General features: G+C 33.4%; 1 protein-coding gene across 2 annotated transcripts; it reads right to left on the bottom strand.

Annotated features, from left to right (window-relative positions):
- Positions 1 to 164: 164 nt before the first annotated feature.
- On the bottom strand, positions 165 to 23,759 carry LOC127739369 (triokinase/FMN cyclase-like). 2 transcript variants are annotated; one of them, XM_052251067.1, is made up of 16 exons: positions 23,525 to 23,759; positions 16,188 to 16,298; positions 14,499 to 14,683; positions 12,309 to 12,387; positions 11,766 to 11,855; positions 10,933 to 10,967; positions 10,048 to 10,132; positions 9,492 to 9,581; positions 8,692 to 8,808; positions 7,461 to 7,601; positions 6,383 to 6,517; positions 5,527 to 5,642; positions 4,634 to 4,737; positions 4,058 to 4,091; positions 1,222 to 1,311; positions 165 to 484 (listed from the first exon to the last, which is right to left on the bottom strand). In XM_052251067.1, exons 1-16 carry the CDS (start codon positions 23,727 to 23,729, stop codon positions 332 to 334), a joined length of 1,770 nt encoding a protein of 589 aa, XP_052107027.1. In that variant the 5' UTR covers positions 23,730 to 23,759; the 3' UTR covers positions 165 to 331. The 2 variants fall into 2 exon arrangements, with proteins under 2 accessions (XP_052107027.1, XP_052107025.1); XM_052251065.1 differs by lacking the exon at positions 14,499 to 14,683 and adding an exon at positions 13,513 to 13,697.

Raw genomic sequence — 23,759 nt, 5'->3', positions numbered from 1 at the left:
GAACCTTTTGCTTCAAATTATTAAATTATTTGCAAATATATGTCTTTCTATTTATGCTCTTTTCTTTTGGTGTTGTTTGTACCTTTTCAACTTGCATTTTCTGATTGTCTCTTCCTATTTTCTTTATTTTTCTACATCACGAAGACCCATTAAAATACAAGACACAAAATGTGAATATATAATCTAGATATGTATTGTTACTTATGTACGAAAGACTTATCAAGTTATAAAAACAATTGTAATTTTATCAAGTTGCAAAAACAATTGTAATTTTATCAGGTTGCAAAAACAATTGCAATTCTATCAAGTTGCAATATAAAAGGTCTGTAAACTATTTGGAAAGAATGTCAAGCACGGCAGATAACCAGATAGTAACAGCCATTGCACCTGGATCAGGATTTGTTAACCTGTCCTGACTGACATAACTAGAACGTCCTGCCCTGGCCTTCATTGTCGCTGTACTCATAGCACCTTCTTTGCATTTCTGTAACATGAAGAAAATATTAAGACACTGTGAACGAAAAGAACATTTAATTTTGTACGTTAAATGGCAAGTTCAGATTATAAGAGAAAAAATAACGAATGAGTTTGAACCAAAGAAGGAAAAATGACAGTTACATTAAAGGGGTCAGCATTTCCTACCACGCTGGAATGTTGAAGTTAGTAGTTACTAACATAGTAGTATTAATATCTCATGATTTCATGTCAAAAACACTAGAGATCATTGCATAACCAGTTAAATTCTGGACTAAGTTCCTTGCATCTTTCCACTACAGCCGAGCTCATTTGAGCAAAATATATTGCAATTAGCAATGCCTGAGGTTAACTGCTAATAAAAGTTTTACAAAATATGGTAATTGTTAATATATTTATTGTTGAAATAAAGGAAGGTTATGAATGACCGTATTGTGCAATTCAATTACACAGTGCGAACATTCGAAAATATAAACAGCTACAGTGTAACCCAAAGCGTTTTGTAAAATCCTTATATTACAATACTTGTTCCGTTTCCCGAGTCTATTGGACTGTATAAATTTGTATATCTCTTCCGATGCAGACTGTTGCCCTAAAGTGACTTTAAATAAGCATCAACCAAGCAATTGGTCTGGTCAAACATAAAGTTCTTAGTGTATTCAATGAACTTTTAAGAATTTTTTGTAAAATAACTTTGAACTAATTTTACCAGGTTGACATTTTTAAACTGCAACTATTTTAACATACCTGGACGGCTGATTTAAATGATTCTATAGGTGACTTGTTGGCCTTTAGGCAAGATGATAATTCTTCGCTAGCAGGATACAATGCATCCAACTGAAACAAATGAGTTTTCTATTAGAATTCTTATTTTTTACAGTAGAAAAGTCTGGCTATCTTGACCATATGTCTGTCGTCTTTCTTTGTCCGTATATGTTTTAAAGTAGTCACGGTGGTGGTCTGTTGTATACTTTTTTTTGGTAATTCCTGTTATTATTTATATGCCTTATTAACAAATATAACATTTAAAGTAGAAAAAAAATTAGAGGAAAACAAACTTCTTATTATAACGGAAACGTTCTAATCAATAAAGTAATGGTGAAAGAAATTTCAAACATTAATACACTGTTTTAAAATAAAGGCAGCATTGATTAACATATCAAAAATGTACACATCATATTATCTTATTATGGTTAAAGGTTAACTTTCTGAATGATGTTGTCCACCATTAGTTTTGCCTTTCAGCATGATCAGTCCTGTATTTACTTGGTCTTATAAATAAGGATTAACACTGTTTGATTTTTAAGGATGTCTTCAACATAGCACAACTCATTTAAAATTGGTACTGCTAATGTTATTAATCATTGGCAAAGGCTGTCTTAACTTAGATTTTGAAATAAAAATCTTAGACTAATAAAGAATTCTAAAAATACTGACTTTTATCTGAATTTTATCATATCCTTACATATACAAATCTATTAATATTTGTTTCAAAGATCTGAGGAAACCAACAATGGTATGCAAAAGTATAAACACACTAAAAGTTTGATCGAATATTTTTGTTTTGTGTTCTGTTGTGTACTGTTGCTTATCTTTTTCTCGTTTTTCGTTTTGTCATGGCATTGTCGGTTTGTTTTAGACATTAGTTGAAATGCCCCTTTGGTATCTTTCGTCTCTCTTTGAGGTTCTTTCCATAGATATTTGAGAAGACATTGTTTATTACCTGACATGGAGGAACACTAAATTGCAAATTTATTTCCCAACCGATTTTCATGAAAATGAAACGGAATGCACGAATTCACGTTTTTTTTCCCGCGGGTTTAATAACAACTACTGGTATGGCTATATTATCCAGTATGTCTAATGGTAGAGGCAAATAGAAATAAAGTTCGACTGTTAGCTATAGCTAAATAATGATATTCCCTCTTTAAGTATACGATGAACAGGATATTGAAAAGTGATGGGGTATGAAAACGAGCATGTACCATATATAAACATAAGAAGATGTGGTATATAAAAATAAGGAGATGTGGTATGATTGCCAATGAGATAACTATCCACCAAAGTTCAAATGAAGTGGATGTAAGCAATTATAGGCAACCGTACGGCCTTCAACAATGAGAAAAACCCATACTGTATGGTCGGCTATAAAAGGCCCCGACATGAAAAATATGAAACAATTCAATTGAAAAAACTAACGGCCTAATTTATAACAAAACAATTTACGAAAAACAAATATGACAGACATGAACCAACGACCACCACTGAACTACATGCTCCTAACTTGGGACAGGCACATAAAGAATGTGGCGGGGTTAACCATGTTTGTGAGTACTCAACCCTCCCCCTAACCTGGGACAGTGGTGTAACAGTACAACATAAGAACAAACTATAAAATCAGTTGACAAAGGCTTAACTCATCAGATGGATACAAATAGAAATACATCTAACAAAAACACAGAAAGGATGTGGACGGGTACTTATACATCCCAAAAACAAAAAAGTACAGATCTGAGAGTACTCGCAGTTACTGACAGCTAGTTCAAAGCCAATAACAACTAAGGAAAAAAAATCATGTATCTAAGACTAAAATATCAATCAGTACACATCAAACATCCAATGGATTTAGTGTAAAGACGTCATTAACAGTCAGAGAAAAACATGACCTTGTGCAATGCCAAACTATAGGTATCGACAGATTGTAGTACCGTGAAAGTACATATATGTAATATTTAGTATGGTTTTAATTTACTGATAACAAAATATGATTGTTAATAAGACAACTCTCCAACGGGGACCAAATGACTTAGAAGTTAGCAACTATAGATCACCGAACAATAACAGAGCAAATTAATCCTACAGCGCATAGCAAGCTATAAAATGCCCCAAAAGGACAAATGTAAAATAATTCAAACGAGAAATGATAAAGAATATTCACATGAAGCTTTATACCAAACTTAAGGGAATTCTGATTCGTCGTTACTGAGAGAATAACAACAAGCAATTCATACTTGGCAGTTATATGTAAGAATACTTAAGTATTCCATGAAGGGAATGTAGATGCACGATAAGTGTGAAAACACATCACACCGTTTAACATGCTCACCGGAAGAGTTTTCTAAAATTTCAGGAGGCTCTAATGTGAATAGATATAGGAAGATGTGGTATGAGTGCCAATGAGACAACTCTCCATCCAAGTTAAAATTTATAAAAGTAAACCATTATAGGTCAAGGTACGGCCTTCAACACGGAGCATTGGCTCACACCGAACAGCAAGCTATAAAGGGCCCCAAAAAATTACTAGTTCCTATGAAAATTTGACGAACGTTTCATGGGAGGAGGGACGGACGAGTGTTAACTAGTATATCCCCTCTCCTTTGGAGAGAGTTTGAAAAAAGTAAAATCACAAAAATACTGAACTCCGAGGAAAATTCAAAAAGGAAAGTCCCTAATCACAGTGTTCTAAGGACACTTTTAAGCAATTTGATTTGTTGGTTAAAATGACCGTAGTAACGTTACACATTCTGAAGCAATACTCTAGCATCGTGGTAGGGAAACACATTTTCGATTGTATCACACTTACCATTGTTCTATCACCAGGATCAGCACCGCCATACCTACAATGTATTAGTATCAGTAAATTAATGATTTACAGATTAAAGCATAGGAGTAACATTTCTAATAACTTTTCATAATTTTACATCTCTCAAGTCATATGACAAGTTGAAGAAAGATAACTCATACTTTCATATGAATTTTTTTTCTTTCCATTTGATGCTACTTGTGACAGGTAAGCAACCTTTACGTGAATAAACAATAATATATAGGGAAGTATAAGAATAAAAAACTTCATTAATATCATTATATCATTCCTGAAAAAAATGCATGAAATTTCAAATTTGATAGCTGATATCACAAAATTAGGAAATAAATGTCAATTTGTTCTTTGTTAATATTCTAAAAGAAATTATTATATTCTTTTCATGTAATGAACATTTGTTGTATATGCATAAGTACATTTTTTGGAGGAAAACGGTATCTTGGGGCACAAAACCTATTAATAATATTTATATTTAATAATATGGTAACATCTTACATTTCCATTAGTATTGTGAATGTGATTAATGTGCCTATATCTTATACACAAACTATGTCTTACTTTCGTATGGTTGTTACACCTGCAGCCAAAGCACTGCTCCAAGCTGAAGGAGATATTTCCTTCTGTAGTTCACCGGCTACAGTTGTGAAGAATAAGCTGTATAACTGTAAAATATAGAATCAGAAAATGCAAAAAAATTTTGTTATATTCAAAGCATATCAAACTCATCAAAGATACCAGGCTCATAATTTTGAAAGTTAGACGAGCGTTAGCGTGACTTCGTCTTTATATGTATATCTTTTGAAATATGGTATCAGTATAAGTAGTGTATTTGATTTCAATCCCATTGAATAATTACCACCTAAATAACCCTAAATAAGTTTTACTCGATGCAAAACAATATATATTTTGAAATTTAATATTATAACATGTTATGTACATTGAAATTGGTTTCACATATTTATATTACTACCATTTGGATATCATTTGCCAAGAAGTCAGAGCTTTGGTATAATCTTGATTAGATATAACATTGTGACTTTAAGGTTTTAGTTTTCCAATTAGATATTTTAATGTGTGTAAGTCCATCATGAGAAGTTACCTTACACAGTTCTGCTTTTTTGTTTAAGGTCTATATCAAATGAAATAAACACTTTGCGCGTCCGAACGGCTTTTCTTAATTTACCTGCATCAGGAACGATTAACATTTGTAGCCAGGGATGCGCAAGTAAGCTGAAACGTTAGGAGCTTTATTACCAAATTGGACCAACACAAAATAGCAACATGCATCTAAGTTCAATTTTGCCTGAGGGAGTTGGAACCTTAATTTATAAACGGAATTTTAAACTCGAATAGGTTATAATGACGTCAGTATCGAAGCACTGAATACGGATCTGGTGTTACCCTCAGGACTAACAGTCCATCAGATTATGTTATATATTCTATAAACTTACCCCGCCAGATGAACCTCCCATTGACACCTCTGCAATATTCCCCAGTCTCTTGGCGAGTTCTGCAGGATTTCCAACAGGCAATGGATTGTCTTTGCTTTTTAGTTCTGATAAAACTTCTGTAAAGATGAGTATCTGCTGTTTAATGACTCGGACTAATATTCTTTCTGATGAATTAGTATAATGTAATTACAGTACTTTGACCAATACAGACAAACCTCACCCGTTTCTTCTGTGAATGATTCAGAGTAATATTCTTTCAGATAAACTGGCATTATATATGTTACCTTTTATCTGTTTATTCTGGACTTTATCTACCTTTCCTACGACAAATACGATGACATTTTAATTCTCCATAAAAAAAGGTAGCTGTTTTTACTCGTACAGTATATTCAGGTACATTACATCAACATCTTTGAAAACCCTAGCCATGAAAGCAGTTACCAATTGTTTTTCAAAAGAAGAAAAAAACTGTTTCATAGGACATTCACAATCCTGACCAATTTATATGGATCTTCAATAATAATTGTGATAATTTGTCTCTAAAAAGTTAGTTCTATTTGTTTTCTTTTTGTCTCTGAATTACCACAAAATGATTGATCCATGAGTATTTTCAATCATAATGCCATTTTTATGTTTGTTTTACAGTTCATATTAGGAGTCATTAAGACTCCTCCTTGGTCTATATTTATGATTTGTTAGCTTTATTAATAAACCATATATTTCTCTCAAACATACAAATATTAATGCTCCCTCGTTACCATGAAAACACTACTGTAACTCGTGAGTGTTACAAGATATAACATAAACATTCCTGTTAACCCACAGTTATCATATATCCGTAAATTTATCTAGGTACCTTGGGCTCCACGTGCCATGGTGCTCCCACAGTCACCATCACCACTTTCCTTATCAAGACCGTTCAATTTTTCTTCAGATGCTATCAGCTGCTCTGCAGCCGTGTTAACCATATTATATAGTTGTTGCTTCATATCTACAATAGACGATGTTCTGTCGTTATACCATTCAATAAATAAAGGCAATTGTAGTTTATGGATGTTCAATAATAAACTCATCATAGATACCAGGATTGAAATTTTGTATTTGCGCCAGAGGCGCGTTTAGTCTACAAAAGACTCATCAGTGACGCTCGAATCAATAAAAGTTAAAAAGGCCAAATAAAGTACGAAGTTGAAGAGCATTGACGACCAAAAATTCCTAAAAGTTTTGCCAAATACAGCTAAGGTAATATATTCCTGAGGTAGAAAAGCCTTAGTATTTCAAAAATGTAAAGTTTTGTAAACAGTTAATTTATAATAATGACCATATCAATGATAATTCATGTCAACACAGAAGTGCTGACTACTGGACAAACGTGTTTCTAAACTTAATGTTGAAGGTCGTACTTTGACCTATAATGGTTTACTTTTACAAATTGTGACTTGGATGGAGAGTTGTCTCATTGGCACTCATACCACATCTTCTTATATCTATTAAGGTCTATAAAATGTTAATCCTCTTTAACCAGTAAGGCTATAAAATACTTCACTTTTTTCTACTCAGAGAAAAATCATTAGTTCACACTATGCATCTACAGTGTAAAGATTCTTTTTTTTTTTGCTGTATTTTACGATTGTCACATGTGGAGCAGGATCTAGTTACCCTTTCGGAGTACCTGCGATCATCCCCGGTTTTTAGTGGGTTTCGTGTTGCTCAGTCTTTGGTTTTCAATGTTGTGTTTTGTGTAATGTTGTTTGCCTTTTCGTCGCTTTCTTTTTTTGTCAAGGCACTGTCAGTTTGTTTTCAACTAATAAGTTTGAATATCGCTTTGGTACCTTTCGCATCTCTTTTATCTGGACTGTGTTTTCCACAGTTTTTTATGTAATATCATTCATGCACTTGCTATATGCCTGCTTGTTGATCTTGTATTGATATACCTGCACTGACTGTGTCCGTCACAGTTTGTTGTTTTGTAATATTGTGTGAATCTTCGGTAACCATCTTTTGAGGTGTTGTTCTGGTTCGTTGACCACTGGGTAAATATGGACGGACCCAACCTGGTGCATTTGTTTCTGCATCTATAACAAGAGAATTGTTAAGAGATTTATCATTTTGTTGATTTGAAATAATAGTGAGGGGATTGTTTTCCTTGAGGAGTATATACTTACCCAACCATAAGTGATTGAGCTAGTGTAATTCTTATCTCAGTCGGTTAGAGCGCTGAATTGTAACACAGAGGATGACTGGGGAATAGAAATATGGTCACTCTTGGTCTTCATATGACCAGCAGTAAGACCCTTGTTGGGCGCCTGTTTGGCTGTGCGGAATGTACAAGTACGCAGCCACGTCCGGTCCGAAAGGGGACGTTAAACCTCTGCCTCGTGCAAAGAGAGTGCCTCGCTCTTTGCACGTTAAGAACCATTGCAACAACTCAGAGGGATCCGTAGGTGGTCTGTTGCAAGGCAAAATGTCTGTCCCTATACAATATAACTTCCTTTTCAAGTGGCAGTCAAAATGTTTCCGACCTTCATCCCGAACGACCTCTATCACATGACTATCTATTGCATTTATTGTTAACTTGTTCTCGTCCTGAATATTCATGGAATATTTGTCACTAAACATTAAGCAACCAACAATCAAGCAATGTAACACAGAGGTCCTGAGTTCGAGTCCCGGAGAAGACAATGTGATTTGCTAATGAGAATCGTCCTCCCCGGTGCATAATCATTATTCTTCTATTTAATGTTTTGCCAAAAATAAAACACGTTGTTCCTTTGCAAAAAAAAATACAAAAAAGATGACTAAATATCAAATTCAAACTAAACATAAAAACAATTTAATTCTTCTGAGTTTCTTGAATAAAAGAAAAAGTAACTTTTCAATATTGCAATAAAAAATTAACTTACTTCTTTCAATCAAGAAATAAAATAACAAGGACGAACAAACTCATCATAGATACAAGGCTTAAAACAGACGCCTGTTTCGTCTACAAAAGACACATCAGTGACGCTTAAAAATACAAAAGTTAAAAAGGACAAATGAAGTACGAAGTTGAAGAGCATTGAGGAATATTGTACTCATTATTAAGTAATTGCTACTTTAAAGGCTTCTATCAACTAACATTATTTTGACTTTTATCTACCAACAATCAACTAATCTAAACCTCACCTAAACAATTCCTTAGTGTATCATCTAAATGCAACAAAGTAATAGAAACACCAGCCATCTCTAGGGACGTCGTAAAAGATCCACAATATACTCTTTCTACTGCTACACCTCTCGATTCTGAAGATTTTAAAATAGAAATTCTGGAATCTTGTATAAATTATGTTATACATTTTTTTCTAACTTTACAAAAAAAATATCAATGATGTACTTCAGTTGTAATTTTTGCAATGTTTGTCAAGCCTTGACAAATAGACACACGTTTTTTTAAGCAAGTTATTTTTCTCTTCATATCATCAATGAAGTTTGTATGAATTGAATCCGTCGATTTTGTTATAGATAAATAGATACATTCAATAACATACTTAGGCGACACAAATTTGATTTTATATATAGATCGAAACAAACAATCACAAAGAAACAAGCAACCTTCAAACTAATTTAACCCAGCCACATTCTGTATATGCCTTTCCCAAGTTAGGAGTCAGTGATTTATTCCGGGGCCTTTTATAGCTTACTATGCGGTATCGGTTTTACTCATTGTTGAAGGCCGTACGGTGACCTATAGTTGTTAATTTCTGTGTCATTTGGTCTCTTGTGGAGAGTTGTCTTATTTGCAATCATACCACATCTTCTTATTTTTAAATTCATAAATAAACAAAACATGATTATTGATAGTGGTGTTTTTGTTTTTTTCCTGTCGATGCGTATCACTCTTATCCAAAATATCATTCTTACATAAGAATCAACTTCAATAAACAACAGAAAAGCTTTCAATATTTTATAGAAAAATACAAACTTACCTAACAATAAGATGGCTTCCCTGGCAATAATATTCAGTTCTAAGACAGACGTACCACCAAGATTGTTAATCATACATGCAACCTTGTCACCTAATGTAACAAAATGGAAAGTCACTTAATGATGGAAATAAAATATGATATAAATATGTAAAAAAAATGCGGAAATAATAGATATATTAATTCACACAGGAACAATCTTTGATAACATTTTATAGTCGAGCAGGTTCTTCTGACCTTTTCGCACCATCGGGGTTAATCCCAAATTTTTGGTTGGGTCGGATTGCTCAATCTTTAGTTTTCTGTGAACTATATTGTGAACAATTCTTTTCGTTAGTTTCTTTTTGGCTAGGTTTGCTTTATTCACGTCCTTACGATTCTCAAAATCATTTTATGTTTTTGACACTTCAAACGTGTGTTTTCAGTCATACCTGGTGAATATTTTTCTAGGAACACACCTCATCAAGTGGCATATTACATTTATACAAGTGGGATGCTGAAATGAACAATAAAGCAAACATTTATCCACTATCACTTTGTCAAGAAGACAACTACATACCAGATTTGACTTCTAGTCTCGAGTTGTTATTTGGGTCTGTCATATGGTCAATCATCATCCCCACAGCTTCATTAGCCGTCACCAACTAAAGTAACCAAATGGGACAAACAAAACAATTTTAAAATGTTGTAAGATATTATTAGCTCATGATATATGTCTTCTGTTGTTTATAAGTTGTATTTTGGGGCCCTTATTATCATTCAATTACAGTAGCAATTTACAAAAATATATAAATTGAGGAACATCGATATCTTTTCATACACCGGAAACACTCAGTTTAACCGCTAAAAAACACAAAAAACGCAACATTTGGCAGTTGTTTTCCATTCGTTTGATGTGTTTGAGCTTTTGATTTTGCCATTTGATATGGGACTTTCCGTTGGAATTTTCCTTGGAGTTCGGTATTTTTGTTGTTTTACTTTTTCTGTACGTTAAGTAGCGTATCGAAAGGGTGTGCTTCTGCAACATTCGAAAAGTTGACGTAAACGTCCGAAAAAAATACTTATCTTCTTATGGCCGAACGAATTAATATCTTTCATGTATCTGGTGGACTGGTGACCATCATATCTTGTAAGATTAAAGTTATTTTGCATATTCACACCGACAGGAGAATGTAAAGCAAATAGTAAAATAAGTTCAACATTAAAGTTCCGTCCTCATTCAAAATAAACTAATATCAAAAACTCACTTTTTTGTGATGAGGGTAAAACATGTGACAGAAAAACAATTGTTATGCACCATTATGATAATTCAATCTTAAAATTTTCTACTGATGGAAACCTAATTATGTATGAATTTATTCGAACTATTATTTTTGAATGTACATATTAGATGCATACAAGGGGAATAGGGGAAAAGGTTTGAGTTTTTGAATCAAAAACATACCTTTGTTCTCTTCACGCCAGCTTCCCCATGAATTCCTAAAATAAAATGTAAGGCACAATAAGGACACCGTTATAAAATCAAAAGTGTATCTGCCAATTGTTCATTTTCTTTCATTCTAAAACAGATTTGGTAGACAGTTTTTTTTTCCTTTACGCGCATTAATATGACTATGCTAACAGCAATACACACATGGGTAAAAAGTTGAATGATTTATTTTTGGTTGCTTTAAATCTACTAAACATTGAGTAAAAAATAGGGGCGTGAACAAGTTCAAAAGTGTGTAAAATTTCTGAAGCACCTAGGATCCCCCTGAATTTTAGTGGGATCATGTTGCTCAGTCTTTAGTGTCCCATTTTGGGTTTTGTATACTGTTGTTTGTCTTTTGGTCGTTTTTAGCCATGGCATTGTCAATTCGTTTTTTGGACTTACGAGTTTGACCATCCCTTTGGTATGTTCCGCATCTCTTTAACAAATTTGGCAATAGGAATCGCAAAATTGTAATCTCGTGAAAATGAAGTGCTGCTAGCATCTAGTTCAATGTGGTTCTTCAAAAACTAACCGACATTTGGTACTATTTGATAAAATCAAAGTCGGCTGCCATGATAATTCAGATCAAGCTTCCAGTATGAAAACTATTTACTAGTCCATCCCGACCGTGCGAAACCCACTTGGGTTACCAAGGTTGTTAAACACCATCGTAGTAGTACTAGTGCATTGACCATTGACTGGTTTTGTGTTTGTAAATTTGAGCCCGTTATTTGTGATGTGTTTTTTTGTATATGTTCCAGTTATTATTCAAGCAAAGATATCCCAAGAGTAACAATATGCATTACCAAGTCCTAACTCAATCTCGTCAGCTCCTAATGTGAATGTTGCACCTGCTCCCGGTATTGTACACGGTGATAAACTTAATCCGATGGTTCCTGAAAGTACAAAACCATAGAAATCAAATCATATCTTAATATTTTATCATTATGGTGAAAACATGCCTTTGTGTTTATCAAGCATTAAAGCGTTTAGATTAACGTTAGTCTATTTAAACCCTCAAGTGAAATGAGGATACACAACACGTACGGAAAACAACAGTTAACGTTTAAATCATTTTAAAATAACTTAAAAAAAAACATCTTATCAATTTTCTATCACACAAGATCTAGTGTTTTGACAAATGATTTTTCTACGCGGATTTTTTTTTTTTCCAGATGACATTTAGTATGAATCCCAAAATCGAATCAAACTGTTTTGTAACCCTAAACTAAAAGTTTAGTATTACAAGCGATATCTTTTAAACAATGTTAATTAAAAACCACTGATCCTTTAACTAATTCTTAGCTTCATAACGTGAAAATTTAAAACTGGGTCCTTAACAAGGTTACCCATTTTTGTTACTGCATCTTTTGCAATTCTTGCAATATCTTCTAAGGATCTCCCTTCTTCTGCTAGAGCACCGCATATCTGCAAAATAAGAAGAATAAATAGTCAAAAATCAAAAACATTATTTGATAATACATAGTTTATTTATTTATCAATACCAATACGAAAATTTTAATATAAGTGAGTTATGTGTTCAATTTACTTATATCTTGCAGTATAAACATATAAATTATGCTACGGTCCAATATATCAAAAATGACAAGGAGTGAAATTAAGGCTAAATTTTACATATAGGTCATGTTTACTTCGAAACGTATATTTAATATTGATATATACTTTTTTTAAAACCTTAAAGCTGTAACTTTCATTATAAAATAACAAGGTATTGCTGAAAAACTAACTTGAATGCGCCAAAATGTATAACATAAATGTATGAAGCAACAGAAGTATACCAATATTCAAAAATCGTAAATACAAATAATGATAAAAGAACTGAGAAAATTTCACGAAGTCCAAACGGTGCGAGCGAGACAAGTGTGTCGACAGGGTAAGCATCTCCTGCACCTAACCACACCAATTATTTATTGGTGTTATTGTTACATGTAAGAAGCGTAAACACAAACATTTATAAAAGTCAAAAATCTTTTTCAAGTCGTATATTCAATTATAAAGACTCAATTGGAGGCGCGTTCATGACGGCATCTACTTGCCAAAACGGCTATCCTATGTTCTTGCAGTATTTAAGTGTAGAAAAAACTGGAATGTATCAATATCCAAATGTATTGTTTATATCAAAATAACTGCTTAACTTTTAATTTCTCTCTAAGCTAATCACTATACATTTGTCAGAAGCCTTTCAAACATACATATGATGATTTATTAAATCGTATTATTTTCCGGAATTAATATGACACGTAACAAATGGATTTTCGTTAAAATTTTGCTCCATGTCAACACCAAGCTCCGATCTGCATGCAATTTCAACACATAGCTGTTTTAATTATATTAAAATTGTCCGTATAATACTTCTAGCTAATTAAGGTGCTGAAATTACAATTAATAGCAGGTAGGATGATCAAGGTGCTGAAATTACAATTGATAGCAGGTAGGATGGTCAAGCAGGAAAATAAAACTGTACAAAAACTACTTAACAGGCTGTATTGTAATGGTACATCAGAACAGAAAAATATTTCAGATATATCCAACCTTCTCGATAAGAATAGTACCACAGAGTCCCCGTCGTCCAGCCGTTTTATCAGAAGATTTGAGAGCACAGTCTTCACCAACGACCACCATGTCACATTTGTATCCTTCATGTTTGGCTCTTTCTACTGCCAAACCAAAGTTTACCCTGTCCCCTGTGTAGTTCTTTATAATAACAACTGTACCACCTAATATAAGATCGTTTTTATAATGACAACTGTACCACCTAATATAAGATCGTTTTTATAATGACAACTGTACCACTTTATATAAGATCGTTCAACTGTTTAAAACACATAAAAACGAACGTACCATCAAGACTAACCATCTACTGCTCAGTATAATCGCTACATATCACTTTATATAAAAAAAAATCTTTATTTCGGCTTTTTAAATAAAACTATTAAATAAGAACTTTTATCTTTTACACAGATCGTTGGAAGTCTTATCTTGCATGCCTTAGGCATAACGTTCTCAAGCAGACAGGCGTACATACTTTGAGTCTAACCACTCGAAGGATTAATGTCCAGTTACATGTGGCGTCTAAAAATAAATTGGATTGGCAGGCACGATTACGATTTTTGAATCAGAGGCAATATCCTTCTTTCTTCAAACAACGTAGGCAGCGAGTTTCCCTACTGTAAAGAAACTGTACAAGTCATTGGCAGCTATGTATGAATACTATAGTATGGCGCGCTGGAAAATATGGATGGTCACTGTATGACGAAAAATAATTTTAAACTTAAAGTTAGTGGGAAATTTATAGTTTAGGCCAAAATATAGCACCCCAAAAGTTCCATATTTCTAAGACGTGGAAGCATTTTGAATAAAGACAAATTTTGGTAGGTACGCGTAAATATGAATCTGTTGACTTTGATGAAGAAACAATTCGAATGTCTGTTTCGGAGAACGGCAAGGTTTCTGGGACAATACTGAAGCGGATGGAATGCATGCACTAGCAGATGGTTTCCTTCATGACATAGACCGACCTTTAAAATAAGAATGGTGCCGACAAGTCCCCTCTTCCCAGCAGTTTTATCGCTGCTAGTAACAGCACAGTCCTCGCCAACAATGACCATTTCCACATTAATGTGTTCATGTCTAGCACGTTCCAGGGCCAAACCAAAATTGAGTCTATCCCCAGTATAGTTAGTAACAACCATTACACAACCAGCTGTAGAACATTAAATATTAAATAATAAGGCCAAAGTAATCAAATCAAATACGAGTACATGTGCTTAGATTGTCCAAATGTACCAGCACTATTTGTGATATGACTCAAATTACATACCCTCAAGTTTTTGATGACACTTAGGATAGGAAATCGTGACGAAATTTCCCAATGAAGTCAATGTTAACAAAATAAGTTAAACAATTCATACCTGCCTATGCTATATTTTAGGGAGAAAAAACACGAAACTCGTTCTCTTTTGTTTGGTCTAAGGAAGTTTCAATGTTCTTCTAATTTGCTTGTCATGAGCAACACGACAGGTGCCACTCGATTAAAGAGAACTGCTTACCATGTCAGGTAACCTGAGTTTACCTTCAGTTATTGATAAGGTTTGTATTGCTTAGTCTTTAGTTTTCAGTGTTACAGTGTGTATGCGCTTCGTCGTTTAGTCTTACTTATGTTTTATCAATGGTATTGTTTGCCTTCCTTTGCCGCCTTCTTTTTGTAATACCTAATTAGTATCTTACTTATTTGATGTATAAAGAGTTTTTTCTTCATAGAGATCTAAAGTTCTCATAATAATACGTCAAACCCAGGTGTTTCTAGTTATCATGATGGTGATACTAGTATTATAAATTGAAGTGTATTTTGGCACGTTTGTGATACTAGTATTATAAATTGAAGTGTATTTTGGCACGTTTGTGATACTAGTATTATAAATTGAAGTGTATTTTGGCACGTTTGTGATACTATACTAGTATTATAAATTGAAGTGTATTTTGGCACGTTTGTGATACTAGTATTATAAATTGAAGTGTATTTTGGCACGTTTGTGATACTAGTATTATAAATTGAAGTGTATTTTGGCACGTTTGTGATACTAGTATTATAAATTGAAGTGTATTTTGGCACGTTTGTGATACTAGTATTATAAACTGGTGTATTTTGGCAACGTTTACAATCATTCTTCGTACACTCTAGTAACATAAATGACGTTTACAGTCTTGTACTTATCGTATTTACTTTTTTAAGTTCATCTTTCAATCAAATGTATGAAATGTATTTTGGTATATATTCTTCGTTAAACGTAGTGATTAACGTAAGTAAATGGGTAAAAATCACACTGTCCTTAAAGAATTATAACATGGGAGAATAATCATAATGTATTTTTGTACATAAATAAAATACGTTTTATATTGATGTGTGTTTGCTTAACGTCCAGTGCCAAATACTTCATGCATTTTCAGGACAAAATACGTGTTATAGGTTAAAAGCTACTTAGAACCTATATTTAAAAAATGATATACAGGAAGTGCTAAACTTTCCTAGCACCTATCTTTGTTCATGCCATTGTATTGGTATTGCTCGTCTTGAATAATTCTTTAATATTTTATGCAGTCATTTTGCAGTTGTCTTATAGCCCTGGTGTTGGTCGTCCTTTCGTTGAATAATGATTCACATTACCCCTTGGTATTTTAGTATTATATTTTTTATTCTTTTTACATACCTGTATTTTTCTTTGCGACAGCTCTAAGACATGCGAGTATACTCTGAGGAGGAGGTGACGTAAATACAGCTCCAGCTACCGAACCACTCAGCATTCCTTTGCCAACGAAACCTTTTAAATTACAAATTAAAATATTATTCATATAGACTTAGATGCAGATCTAATTGTGTGGATTAAGTATAAATCTTACATGGGAATTCGTTTGTAAAAATATGCATTTGCGCTACAATTATGAATATATATAAGAAGTTAAAAAGGTTGAAAACATATATTGTATCTATCATCATTTAGGGGTTAACACTTTACACGTGTCCATCTTATATTCAGGGAGTACATATTTGTCATGATAAATGTGCGTAACTGTTATCATAAAGATATTTATTAAAAATATTTTTTTTTAAATTAAGAATTTAAGGTTTTTTGTTTGTCAGAATTAAATCGTCTTCTTAGTTTAGACACTGGTCCCTGTGAACTGAAAATACTCCTATTATAGCAAAAAACGGGTAAGTACTCTCTCAAATTTTAATTCACATAAATTTCTATAATATATTGTTATTATTATCAACCAGGATGGACAGAACCCGTCAAATAGGGATTGCTTACTAAATGTGTATATATATATATAAGTGCCTATAAATAGCAGCACATGACATACAAATCTATGGGAGTGTGGATTAATCAGTACAGGGATTAATTCAATTACACAAATAAAATTATAGATTGCCTAACAATGTAATTTTAACACACTATTTAGTATGTAAATATAAGAATGTTTAAAATATTTACAAAATGATGAAAATAAACGCAATATTTCGCTAGACTAACTAGCTTTATCAAGCGTGCATCTATCCAGGTGAAATCGGATGTAGATGATAAGAAACTTTTGCAGCTCAATGTATATGTTGCACTTGAATTTAGCTGCCTTGAAAATAATAAATAATTTGAATGAAGTTCAAGATTTTTACAAAATTGGTAGTTGAAGTTAGCAACGTCCATTGGCCAATATTACAGGATAAAAAGGACGATGCTGTGTACTAAATTATTCTTTATCTTTCCTGTATCTTTTCTCATCTTTTTCGTTAAGACCATCAGGTTCTAAAGTGTGGAGTTGGTGGATCCAAAAATTTTCTCTTCTCCTTCTCGCCGTGGTGTCCCACTCGGTGTTGACTTCTATGATTTGGAAGGTAACATTATCAAAAGAATGTTTCGTTGAACGAAGATGTCTTGTGAGAGGACAGTTTTTGTTGGTTTTGTACCATGAACGATGGTTATTGAGCCGAATATTAAATTTGTCCATTGTTTCTCCCACATACTGAATGCCACATGTGTCACATGTTAATATATAAATTGAGTTCTCCGTTTTACAGTTGGAATTTGAGTAGATGGTATAATTTTGTTTAGTAACGGAGCTGATGAAAGAACTGCTTGTATTGGCAGCTTTACAACACAAGCAGTTCCTTCGACCACATTGTTTGTAGCAACCGGGAGATGGAGTAGGCTGCTTTGCTAATACAGATGTCACTAATTTGTCACGGATGTTTTTAGGTCTTCTGAAGGCCATGACTGGTGGTGAGGAAAATACTTTTTTAAGATTTGAATCATTTTCTATAATTTTCCAATGCTTCTGAACAATGGAAGACAAATTTTTAAAATCAGGATGGTAAGTGAGTACAAGGGGTGTTCTGTTAGCTGCTTTATTCTTATCTTTGTACTCTAGAAGTTCTTGGCGACTAGTTTTGTTTGCTCTTTCGAAAGCGCTAAAGAAAGAGCAAACAAAACTAGTCGCCAAGAACTTCTAGAGTACAAAGATAAGAATAAAGCAGCTAACAGAACACCCCTTGTACTCACTTACCATCCTGATTTTAAAAATGTGTCTTCCATTGTTCAGAAGCATTGGAAAATAATAGAAAATGATTCAAATCTTAAAAAAGTATTTTCCTCACCACCAGTCATGGCCTTCAGAAGACCTAAAAACATCCGTGACAAATTAGTGCCATCTTGATTAGCAAAGCAGCATACTCCATCTCCCGGTTGCTACAAACAATGTGGTCGAAGGAACTGCTTGTGTTGTAAAGCTGCCAATACAAGCAGTTCTTTCATCAGCTCCGTTACTAAACAAAATTATACCATCTACTCAAATTCCAACTGTAAAACGGAGAACTCAATTTATATATTAACATGTGACACATGTGGCATTCAGTATGTGGGAGAAACAATGGACAAATTTAATATTCGGCTCAATAACCATCGTTCATGGTACAAAACCAACAAAAACTGTCCTCTCACAAGACATCTTCGTTCAACGAAACATTCTTTTGATAATGTTACCTTCCAAATCATAGAAGTCAACACCGAGTGGGACACCACGGCGAGAAGGAGAAGAGAAAATTTTTGGATCCACCAACTCCACACTTTAGAACCTGATGGTCTTAACGAAAAAGATGAGAAAAGATACAGGAAAGATAAAGAATAATTTAGTACACAGCATCGTCCTTTTTATCCTGTAATATTGGCCAATGGACGTTGCTAACTTCAACTACCAATTTTGTAAAAATCTTGAACTTCATTCAAATTATTTATTATTTTCAAGGCAGCTAAATTCAAGTGCAACATATACATTGAGCTGCAAAAGTTTCTTATCATCTACATCCGATTTCACCTGGATAGATGCACGCTTGATAAAGCTAGTTAGTCTAGCGAAATATTGCGTTTATTTTCATCATTTTGTAAATATTTTAAACATTCTTATATTTACATACTAAATAGTGTGTTAAAATTACATTGTTAGGCAATCTATATAGAATCATGTGCATAACAGTGTAGCCGAGACCATTGATTGGCGCGCAAAAATATCCCATTGACTGGGTCAGATTAGGTGAACGTTCGTCTGTAACGCCCAAAACTCACGACGTATTTATTATAGACATTTAAACTGTGAGGTCACCAAAGGGTCTCAACGCCTAAATAAAATAATTCGAAAAACTAATCAGGAATAACCTTTGTGTTTTGATTTATATTGAATACTTACACTGAACTGCGGTCAAGCTTAGCGAAAGGTCGTGCAACATAATCAGTCAAACAAACTTTATTAGATTAACTCGTTAAGGAACGATCGTTTTCATTGGTCAATTCAAACCTTCGACCTCACACCTGCGACGATAGAACACGCGTACTATAAAGCTGAATGGACTGATCAGTATTCACGTAGCCGGTCAAGGTCGTTAAAAACTTCCATCGTCGTATTCCCGAACATGATTGTGTTCTTGATTATTGATGACAATTCTAGCTTTTATACATGTGCATGTAAAATTTTAAACTTTAATCTTAACAGTCACGTCGAAATATTTAATTCAACAGTCTCCTCTCAATTGGTCCTGGATTAAGGGAGCTACCATTTTATTTTGATTGGGGGTGAAGGACTTGGATGAAACATTTTGTCCTTCATTTTTTTTAGTTGTTATCTCTGTCCTGTCTTTCTATTTTTCAGTCTGTTAGGTCCTGACTATATTTATTCGTTTATCCTGATTTTTTACATAAATCGTCATCCTGCCTTTTTTTTGTCAAGTTGCTCACCCTGCCTTATCTTTTATTCAATGGACTTGATGAATTAACGTTGTACTTGAAATGAAACCGTACTTAACTACAAAAATAACCAAATTACATACTAAAGATATTGCTCGATTTTTATAGTAAATGGGTTTGTGTTATAAACTGTCATGTTCATTATTCATATTCTTTCATAAGTTTTAGGATAGTGTGATTTTTTTTCTGATTTAGTTTACTTGATTTTGAAAAAAAAAAATCCCGAAATTCTAAGTAAATTCAGAACATGTAACCAGCCATGCTTTGTTTAGAGAAAAAATGGAGATGGCAAACCATGGCATAGTGGAAGGAAATGTACTTTATAAACTCCAGCGATATACTTTCTTAATTTATAATTAACTGTTTTGCTATCCTCGGTTGAAAATTATATATTGTAAATATTTAAATAGTTGCATAGAAAACAATCAGTTTTAAACAGTGTGGTTATTCACTAAATGTATTGATAAAAGGTGACTCCATTTTTGTACATACTTTTACAGTAGTCATCCTTAATTTCTTAATATTTCGTTTATAAGTTTATCATACATGTATGATTTTGTATTTCATTTTAATACGCACGCATGCCACACGTTACTTTGGCGGATTGTTCAACAATGTTATGCAAAGCTCTATTCTTACGGTATGAAATTAAAGGATAAATTTTCAACCAATCAAAATCGAAAACAGTACATTTATATAGTTCCTTATAAACTACGACATTTCTCACAAGTATTTATTTATTTTTTAGTTCCACACATGCAAAAATAAAATCTTCGCCGATGAAACATTTCAAACCTTTTTACACCAACATGCCTTCACTGAATTCATTTGAATTTCGTGGTGACCATGATAGTACATTGCATAGTACATCTATATTCACGTGCACACATGGTACGATCTTTCGGGGACAATTTGCTCGTTTATGACACGTCATTTCTGAAGAACAAACGCTTAGCTTCTTTATTTTCGTTTTATAGCATGAAAACAATAAAAGAGGAATGTGCAACCCATCATAAATTTGAAATGGATCAGTATTATGAGATCCTTATTATAAGTAACTACGACATTGTCTGGATAATAACCTAGCGTCAATATGAAAGAAATTAAAGTGGTTCATACATTCATCCGTATAAAAGCGGCACATGTATTTTATTTTATCCTTATATTTTTCATAGTGCGGTACAAGTGCTGCATGCTTAAAGAATATTACTTAACACAAATTATTAGTATAATATTTCGACCCCACTATTTGAAATTCACAAAATACTTATTTAATTATTTCGACCAAAAATCATTGTTTTTTACGTTCGTAGTAACGTAGTACATTCCATTGTCGGTCACCTGTGTCAATTCACGTGCACACAACAATTGTTGTTGTATTTAAATCTTTCGGCCAATGAAGTGAGACGTTACAAGTTGTTTGTTTGTGATACGCCAGAATGTTATCAATGAATTATCAATCGCTAAACTTGACTGCATTTCAGTGTAAACGTTCTTTACTTGTGTTTTCGTTATGTTTTGATAATCAATTTTTATGACATCGCACGTTCTTTCAACAAAAAAAAAGGATTTAACTGGCTTTAAAAGTTACAATGTATGTGTTGATTATTATCTTTTTTTTCGGACGTCAAAGCGATTTAACAATTGCGGTTGCATGTCCAATTATGTCATCTTTTAACTTTTATCTGGTCAAAATTTTATTTTAGAACGAATGCATGATCAACTTTAAAAAGTGTGCGTACACAAAACATATAGACAAAATATACTTCTGTCCTGTCTTTTTCGTACTTGCAAGTTATTAGACAATAAAAAAGGCTATTTGTATCAAGCCTTGTGGAATTTGCATTTACGTTTTTGAATAGGTAAAATGTATAGTTTGGTGAACTTTTCTGCTAACTACTATACTTGTGAAAAACCCTTGGCAACAGAAACATTTTCAGCTTTTTTTTTAATCGACCCAATTTACATAGTAATGGACGACTTCGTACATTTTATGATCGCAAATAAAATATGTATATAATATACTGTGCACTGTAGTTCGTATATATACTGAAACCCTTTGGCAACCCCACAGTTTAAATGTTTATAATAAATACGTCGTGAGTTGTGGGCGTTACAGACGAACGTTCACCTAATCAATGGTCTCGCCTACACTGTTTTGCACATGATTCTATATATATATATATATATAAGTCTGAAAATTACACCCAACAGTGTTAGAATTAGACTTTTATGCTGACAAATTTTTGTCCCTCAACGGGATTCGAACTCACACCTTTGATACACTTCAGCACCAATCGCTTAGCCTCATGTCCAGCGCTCTAGACCACACGACCACATCCGCTATATAAAAATATAACTTCAATAGTCGTAGTGTTACCTTGTCACGTAAGGCGAATCTAGAGATAGACATAAGACATGTGTTTTAAGCGTGTGAAGATGTTATATTATTATTTAATACACAATGTATTTGTTATTTGTCAGCAATCTAACTCAACAATTTTTATATACCGTATGGGATAATGATTCAATTCATTATACAGTCACTAGAAATAAGTATATCATACAAACAAGTCTAAGCAAGTGACAACCATACAATATATATGCCCACTGGATCTCAGTGTGTTTGAGACACAGGGTTAATACAAATATTTATATAAGTCTGAAAATTACACCCAACAGTGTTAGAATTAGACTTTTATGCTGACAAATTTTTGTCCCTCAACGGGATTCGAACTCACACCTTTGATACACTACAGCACCAATCGCTTAGCCTCATGTCCAGCGCTCTAGACCACACGACCACATCCGCTATATAAAAATATAACTTCAATAGTCGTAGTGTTACCTTGTCACGTAAGGCGAATCTAGAGATGGACATAAGACATGTGTTTTAAGCGTGTGAAGATGTTATATTATTATTTAATACACAATGTATTTGTTATTTGTCAGCAATCTAACTCAACAATTTTTATATACCGTATGGGATAATGATTCAATTCATTATACAGTCACTAGAAATAAGTATATCATACAAACAAGTCTAAGCAAGTGACAACCATACAATATATATGCCCACTGGATCTCAGTGTGTTTGAGACACAGGGTTAATACAAATATTTATATAAGTCTGAAAATTACACCCAACAGTGTTAGAATTAGACTTTTATGCTGACAAATTTTTGTCCCTCAACGGGATTCGAACTCACACCTTTGATACACTACAGCACCAATCGCTTAGCCTCATGTCCAGCGCTCTAGACCACACGACCACATCCGCTATATAAGTTTCCCTCGAATGACATATTACATTATATTTTTTTCAAATCATAATTTACATCTAATATTACACTGTTATGAGGAAAACGAAGCATAATTTCAAGAAGATGAATAATATAACCACAAATTATATATAGGCTAAAAATTACTGACACTTTTTTGGCAAAGGTTTCAAAACTCAATAATCATAATATTTAATACGCTCCTTTTATGAAATTGTATAGATTTATAAAAATCAATGCGTGTCATTATAAATACAAAAACTTTAATAGATAATTTTCATCTTAAACACTTGATGCAGTTATCCTTCATTTGATTTTAATTTATTTTCAGTCCCGATTTGTTGACAGATAACAGTGACAAATTCTATCCCATTTAAATTTACTATAAATTTATGAATGGATTCGGTAAGTGTGTGTGTACTATTGAAATACACACTTAAGTACTGATAGTAAACATAGAAGATAAAGACTTACCTGCATGAGCCGGTTCATGGCCGGACCCACCACCACATATAAGACTAACTTTCCCACTAGCAATTGCATCTTCTATGTCAGCGCGGACCACGACCCTGTGACCTTCTACCAAACGAAGACCTGGGTTTACCGCTACAAGTCCTTCTAAACACTCATCAACGCATCTTTCCACAGTATTTACAAGTTTTTTGCATGCCGTCGACATGTTTATTTCAGACGCCCACTTCGGGTCAAA

Source organism: Mytilus californianus, unplaced genomic scaffold, assembly GCF_021869535.1.
Source record: "Mytilus californianus isolate M0D057914Y unplaced genomic scaffold, xbMytCali1.0.p SCAF_4, whole genome shotgun sequence".
Lineage (NCBI taxonomy): Eukaryota > Metazoa > Mollusca > Bivalvia > Mytilida > Mytilidae > Mytilus > Mytilus californianus.
Note: the sequence above shows the minus strand (reverse complement) of the source record. Positions and strands in the feature narration are given on the sequence as shown.

Excerpts from the sequence above, each read along its gene's own strand:
- LOC127739369 (XM_052251067.1), bottom strand. The coding sequence starts at position 23,729 with ATGTCGACGGCATGCAAAAAACTTGTAAATACTGTGGAAAGATGCGTT. Across the intron at positions 7,602-8,691 it reads TACACTAAGGAATTGTTTAG|ATGCAGAAACAAATGCACCA; the intron begins GTGAGGTTTAGA and ends CTCTTGTTATAG. Across the intron at positions 1,312-4,057 it reads ATCCTGGTGATAGAACAATG|TTGGATGCATTGTATCCTGC; the intron begins GTAAGTGTGATA and ends CATTTGTTTCAG.